Below are 7,297 nucleotides of genomic sequence, written 5' to 3' on the forward strand. Positions count from 1 at the left end.
AAAAATATATTAAATGTAAAATTATGATTTTTTAATAAAAGTTATTTTAAAAATAAAATGTGAAATTGATACCAATATAAAATTTTAACACGAATATTTTATGGCATAATTAATAATTCAATTTTAATATATATATTCAATATGACTAAACAATTCAATAATATAAATAATATAAAATGTGAAATTTAATTTAATAATATAAATAGTAGATATAAATAAAATTATTACTATTTATGTTTAGTGATTTTTTTTGGATAATTTTAATTTTTTATTTGAGAGTACAGGGTGAGAAGTAAAAGTTTAGGGGGAAAATAAAAAGTTTTGAGGAATAAAAGTTTGAGAAAAAGTAAATAGGGGGAGTAAAATTTTAGAGGGAAAATATTAAAAAAATTGGAGGAGGGAGGGTTTGGGGTAGATGAGAGGTGAGATGGGAAGAGAATAAAAGTTTTAGGAGAAAAACAGGAGGAGTAAAAATTTTGGGAGAAAATAAAAGGTTTTGAAGGTTTTTTGGAGTAAAATTTTGAGAAAAGTAAATGAGAGTAAAATTTTGGTGGAAAATAGATTTTGGGTAAATAGGGGAGTTAGGAGGAGAGGGGAGTAAAAGTTTTGGGAAAAAAGTGGGAAGTAGTAAAAATTTTGAGGTAAAAGTAAAAATATTTGGAAATTTGGGATAAAAATATAAAATATTATAGTTTGATATTCGAATTATTCGAGTTATTCAAATTCGAAAAGTCAACTCGATTCGAACTCGAAATTTAAAAAAAAAATTGAATTTATTCGAATAACTCGATTCGTTTAACTCGAAATTTAATTTTTTTTTATTTTTTCAAATCGAATCGAGTTTTGCTACACCACCTCCTTTTCTTGTCATTTGTCTTACACATTTATTTGTGCGGGCCGTTTTCATCTCTTTCTTGGTTTTTATTTAGTTTTAAATTCACTAAAAAAAAGCCTGCACGAGATTCTCTTGTTCGAGGAATCCTTCACGGTACAAAATTCAATGCTACAATTCTTTTTTGTTCTTACAATTACAGTTTTAATTTCTCTTATATATAAATAAATAAATAAATAATATTAAGCTTGCAAAATAAAAGTTCTAAAATATAAACACGAAATTCGTTCTTCAGATCTCTGAATGCTCACAGTTCCGGTAATGGCAGCTTAGTACCGAACAAGGACTTCATATTTGATACTCTTTTCAGGCAAAAGCTTTTGATCCTCTCTTCTTTTTTACCTTTTTCCAGTTCTGCCAACACGCTTGCTTTTACTTTTTTTTTCTTGATTTAGTTGTATTATTTTTCATTTACTTGAGTAGATGTGGATTTTGGCTATGTATCTTTTACTCTCTTTTTTTACCGTTGAGATTGTGAAGAAAATCTGAAAACTGAAAGGAAAATTTCAAACTTTCTTTGTTTTAGTTTGCTTGTCTGGGTTCTATATTTTCAATCGCTATCCAGTTCGATATCATTTTTTGTTTTTTTATGATTGAATTAAGTTTGTCTTTTATTTATAGTAACTTATAACTAACAAGCTAATGATTATGTAGTGTACTGCCGTTTTGACTGCCATTACTTGCAAACCGTATTATGATATTGAGTGCGTTTGGTTGTTTTTAAAATGCTACTTTAAAAAAAAAATAGAGTTTAATGCTAACTAGCTAAATATTGAGGCTTTGGTTGGGTATGACCTTCGCAGATTTCCAGATTTAGAAACTTGGGATTTTAATTATTTTTGGGTTTAACTGAGATGGGGAAATCTCCAGCGAAATGGATCAAGACCTTGCTTCTTGGGAAGAAATCTTCAAAGTCCAGTTTCTCAAAAGGAAAAGATAAGCTGGTAAGGAAGTATTAATTATCTTCAAATGTTAAATAGCACTTGAAGATTGAAAATGTTGCATTTTCTAATTTTTGTTGATTATCATGGGCAGAATTCTGCAAATAAAGGTGAGGTTTTGGTTTCTTCCAAGGTAACTGTGTCTGACCTATCAGCGGATTCTCCATCGATTTCAGCACCTATTCTAGTGAGCCGTGCTAGGAATGTGATGGACTCTGAGAAGGGTATACCTGCCCAATTGCCGATTGATGGGGAAAATATTCCATCTCTAAAAGTGGATGGAAATAATGCCACAACCGGTAATTTTGGTAACCCAGAAAATCCTGATAGGATTAGGCTTGACCCAGCTGCTGTGACAGTACAGGCTGCTTTCAGAGGTTATCTGGTAGCTACTCTCCCTTTAAAAGTTACTTTTATACTTAAAGGTCATCCATAGTAATGAAACTTGTACGCATTTTACTGCTATAGTCTTCGTTCAGTTGTGTGAAAACTCTGTTGACTGTTATTCGCAGTAACTTGAATGCACTGTCACTGTTCTGCTTATTTTTCTAATATTGGAACCTTGCACTTTGCATCATGCCTTATGTTGTTAATGATGATTGTTTTAACTTATAGTTAAGGATATGTGAAGATTGGATGACATGTGATTGATTCATACTTCTTTCGTGGTATGATCTAGACCTTTCGTTTTATTGGGAGGTAGAACATTGAACCAGATATTGGTTTAACTGCTTATATATGTCAGACTCTACAATTGGCTGGCTGACTCTATGTTTTATATTTACTTCATACTTTCATATTGTTATGAGCATAGGGGATGTAAGTGAATGTAATTCTTAGGGGCCTGGATTACTGTTTACAGTAACTTGGGTAGTCTACTACTCATTTGACTAAGTTTCTCAGGTTAACACAATTATCAGTTTCATCTTGTTTAGAGATATTTGAATCTGTAAATATTCGACAACCTGCTGATTTATAGTATTTGTATAAATTTTAAATGCAAATTTGGTTATTATAGGTTTGCATAAAGTTTGATAGGGGTACTGAATCTGCTGTCAACTTTTACATGCACTTATATTATGATTATTATCCTCCCTAAAATCATGTAGTTTTATTGATGACAATATCATGTGTTGGAAGGCTCGCCGGGAATTTCGAATCCTCAAGGGCATTATAAGGCTGCAGGCAGTTATTCGTGGTCACTTGGTTAGAAGACAAGCTGTTGCTACTTTATGCTGTACATGGGGAATTGTTAAGTTGCAAGCACTAGCTCGTGGTCAAAAGGTCAGATGTTCAGATATTGCCATGGAAATACAGGAAAAACATCTAAGACTGCTTCAGGTGATTTTTCTTACCGATCAGTGGATAATGGCTTGTTGTTTCTTGCTATCCTGACAATAACTGTAGACACCAGTTGTATGCCCTAGTTGAGTTTGTTGTTTATGTATAAAGTCTATGAGAATAAAGGTATTTTTGTGATTATATTGATATTAACATGGGCACTGATATCATAACCATTCAATAATAATAAAGGATTATTTTATTTCAGGTTCTTATCTGAAAATAAAAGTATACGTCCCTTTTGTTTCATTATGTGGCATTTTGAGTAGCTAATTGCACAAAACATGATAAGGTAGCTACTTTTTCTTTCTTTATTTAAGCAGGGTTTGAAAAGCTCAAATTCTGTAGGAGCGAGCATATCTTCTACAGTGAAGAATTTATCAAGTAATGTGTTTGTTCAGAAGGTATGATTTGGTTCCTCAGACTACTATTGTATTCTGCTTACCGTTTAAAATGAGAACTTCTGTGCTGATAGAAAGTCCATGATGTTTAGCAACAATTTAGCGACAATTTTCATGCTCCTAATTCTTGCTTTTGTCACCACAGTAGTGGTCTGATGCATATTTTTTAACATATCACTGCTCCCGTTTCTTTTGTGCTTCAAACTTGCGCTTATGCACCTTGATCCTTTGAATGGTTCTGTTTACTTTAAAGTTATAATTTTCTATTGCGGATATTCTTACTCTTTGTTATCTTTAGTATTTTTTTTTTCTCTGTGGTGCCTAATGTTTATAATATCAGTACAATAGAGGCATCTTTCCTATTTTAACTTGCAAGTGATGTCTAAAACTCTAAATAGCTGTATGCCCCATATTATTTTGAGAGCCACCATGCCTTAGTCCTGTATTTCACCTTCTGAGAATCTCGAATGCAAATGTATCAGTTGTTTATAGATCCCTTCTTTTTTTATCAAAGCTACCTCTGGCCTATTTTTTAAGCTTGTTTATTTATCTACATTTTTTACTACTATTGATTTTTGATAATGCTTACTTCTTAATATGTTCTTCTCAGAGGACTTAAATCTTAGAAAATGTCCTCAATTATTTTGGGCCCCCACGTGTGGCACTTCCTTTCCTAAGCTTGTTGAACCTCATGAAATGATAAACAAAAAAAGAAGAAGAAAGAAAGAAAGAAAGAAAGAAATGTTATGCCAAGTACTCAGACTTTAGAACTGTAGCATGACTAGTAACAAAATTTTGCATGAAGATACATTCCTGTTCCTGGCCCCTTTTCCCTGAATATGGATGAAATTTGTTAGAGATAATGTTTTTGATGCGTGCCACTGCTTCCTGTTCCTAGCTGATGGCCTGTTGTTCCAATCTGTATGTGAACATGCATTTCAATCATTTCAGCTTTTGGCCTCGTCACCTTCTGTATTGCCTCTACAACTTCAGTATGTTCCAGAGGAGCCTAACTCATCCTGGCAATGGCTTCAACGATGGACAAGATCACAATTTTGGGAATACCCCTCAAAACCAATTAGGAGTGGAAAGACAAAGCTAAGTGTTCAGAAACTATCCTTTGCAAAAGCTGTTAATGGATCTAGTCATTCTACATTGGAGTATGAAAAAAATAAACGAGGTCTGAGGAGAATTTCTGTCAACTCAGCAGCAGATTCAGTTCGGGAGCATCCACAAAATGAGCTCGAGAGGGTTAAGCGCAATTTAAGAAAGCTTTCCAACTCTTCAAAGGAGGTTACTGATAAGTCTGAGTTTGTTAATGAGAAAACAAAGAAGACTCTGAAAAAATATTCTAGTTCTAATGGCCCTGATGTTTTAGAACAGGAATCTGCTGAGAAGATAAGAGATGTGACTGCAACACTATCAGAACTGTCAATGCTTGAGGCAGATCTGAAATTTTCCTCAGAACATGCTTCTCTTGGTGAGCCTATTGTCTGTCCTGCAGTTGATTTTCCACCGGCCAAAAACAATGGTAAAATTGAGCACATGCCACTAACAGAGGAGTTAAACTCTAAGGATGAGCAGGTCGGTGATGAGAGCTCAAACACAAACCAAAGAAGAGCTTCTTTCCCAGCAAATATTGATAATCAGGCAAATCGGTTAAATCACATGCCAAAAGTGCCCAGTTATATGGCACCAACTGAATCTGCGAAAGCTAGACTTAGGGGTCAAGGGTCCCCAAGGTTTATCCCCGAGGCTGTTGAGAAAAATGGGTTAAACAGGCGGTATTCTTTGCCAACTTCAACCAATAGTAATACAGGTTCACAATCCCCACATACTCAAAGACAGGTTCGAGTAGCTGGCAAAGGTGCTATCATCAGTGACAAATCTCAATCATCCTCTAAAGATGCTAATGGTAAGCACAACTTCACATTGAATGTTTTATGCCCTTCTGTTTGTGTTTCTGTTTTGCTAAATTAGTATTACCTATGGATTTTCTGCTTAGTTTTCCCCCATTCTTTAAGTAAGACATGGAAACTGGCAGCCTCTGTTGTACATAAATTCATGTCTACATGTGTAGTTAAACATGCTCTTATGTGGTAGTTCTATGCAATAATTAGCATGCAAGTTTCATTTTGAGCATGGTATCTAAACTAGACAGTTTTCGTCTTTGCTCATCACTATTGAACATGTTTAGTTCACTCCCTCTATGCTGCTTCTGCATGATGACCATCCTTTATTGTTGGCTTGGCAATTTCAGATAAGGTGGTCAGAGCCGAGTGGAGGAGGTAATTCTTGCACAAGGAATTGTTTCGATGAAGTTTCCATGGGTAAATATTTGTAGATGTTACAGTTGTTTATTTGGTTCGTTTTTGTTTGGACGTAAAATTCTTTGGATCCCCTGTTCACTCTTTTCTACCATTTAATATCATAGGAATAGAGTGTGCCCATCTCCATATCTGGCTTTCAGAGATATCCTAGTGTCATAAATCTATCCATCTATTTATCTAATCTATCTACCTAATATATATAAAAGTACCAACTCTAAAATTGTAAATAGTGAATGACATATGTACTCTGAATATTTTTTACAATTAAGTATTCAAACAGTAATTATGCTAGTAATAATTCTTAAATATTCAAGCCTTAACTAATTCTTTTTTATTAAATTAAAATATCAATTAATTTTATTGATTTTACTAAAATTCTTATTAATATGAAATTCTTTTATTTAGTATTTTATTCTTCTATTTAATATTTTTTTACTTTCCCTTTTGAAGGTATATATGATTTAATTAGATTTTTTTACTTCAAAAATTTAATTTTATATCAAAATAATATTTAAAATTAAATATTCAAATAGTAAATAATTTTATTTTATTAAATTAAAATATTAATTAATTTTATTTGGTATTATTTCATTAATTTTTTTATTAATGCAGAAATCTTTTAATTAATATTTTTACTCGTACATTTTTGTCTATGCATTGAAAAAAATGACAAATTTGACCTTTAACATTTACACTTTTTATCAATCTTGTTTTTATTCTTATTTTTTTTTGAGTTAAATTTGACCCTCAACTTTTTAAATAGAGTAAAATTTGACAATCTGCATTTCAAAAAGAGTGAATTGTTTTTTTTAAAGAGAAATATTAATTAAAATATAAAAAATTTTAAACATGGCAGCTCGCATGGCAACCCATGTATACTTCATGTTATTTTTCTTTTGAAATTTTATAATTTTTTATGTTTAAGTTATTTTATTTTTGAATATTTTATAATTATTAAAATATTATTGACGTGACATACAAGATACATAGTGTCATGTCAGCATGAAGCACACGTAGACGGTCATGTTGACATCGTGAAAAGATTAATGTTTTAATCATCATATCCGTTAAAAAAACGATTTAACTACTTTTTGAAAAATCAATGATTAAATTTAACTAAAAAAAAGAATCAAATTGACAAAATATGTAAACTTTAAAGAGTTAAATTTATCATTATGCATTGAAAAAATTAATTGTAATATTAATGAAGATAAAATTAATGACTTTCTATCCTAAAATTACTTTAAGTCTTCCTATAATTCTACTTAATTTACCAATTCCTAGGACTTATACATGCTTCTCGAAATTTTGATTCTGTGATTCACTGCTTGATTGCATATTTATATTTACTTCCTCAAATTTATTTTAGGTATACAAATCACTACAAGTATG

General features: G+C 31.8%; 1 protein-coding gene across 2 annotated transcripts; it reads left to right on the forward strand.

The window, feature by feature from the left end:
• Positions 1–890: 890 nt before the first annotated feature.
• LOC107920643 (protein IQ-DOMAIN 31) lies at positions 891–6,048 on the forward strand. Of its 2 annotated transcripts, XM_016850448.2 has the most exons (8): positions 891–988; positions 1,128–1,202; positions 1,696–1,836; positions 1,928–2,218; positions 2,974–3,174; positions 3,498–3,578; positions 4,527–5,490; positions 5,836–6,048. In XM_016850448.2, exons 3-8 carry the CDS (start codon positions 1,747–1,749, stop codon positions 5,865–5,867), a joined length of 1,659 nt encoding a protein of 552 aa, XP_016705937.1. In that variant the 5' UTR covers positions 891–988; positions 1,128–1,202; positions 1,696–1,746; the 3' UTR covers positions 5,868–6,048. The 2 variants fall into 2 exon arrangements, with proteins under 2 accessions (XP_016705937.1, XP_016705939.1); XM_016850450.2 differs by lacking the exon at positions 891–988 and having other exon boundaries at positions 1,055–1,202.
• The last annotated feature ends 1,249 nt before the right edge of the window (positions 6,049–7,297 follow it).

The sequence above is a fragment of the Gossypium hirsutum genome, chromosome D13 (genome assembly GCF_007990345.1).
Source record: "Gossypium hirsutum isolate 1008001.06 chromosome D13, Gossypium_hirsutum_v2.1, whole genome shotgun sequence".
In the NCBI taxonomy this organism is placed as follows: domain Eukaryota; kingdom Viridiplantae; phylum Streptophyta; class Magnoliopsida; order Malvales; family Malvaceae; genus Gossypium; species Gossypium hirsutum.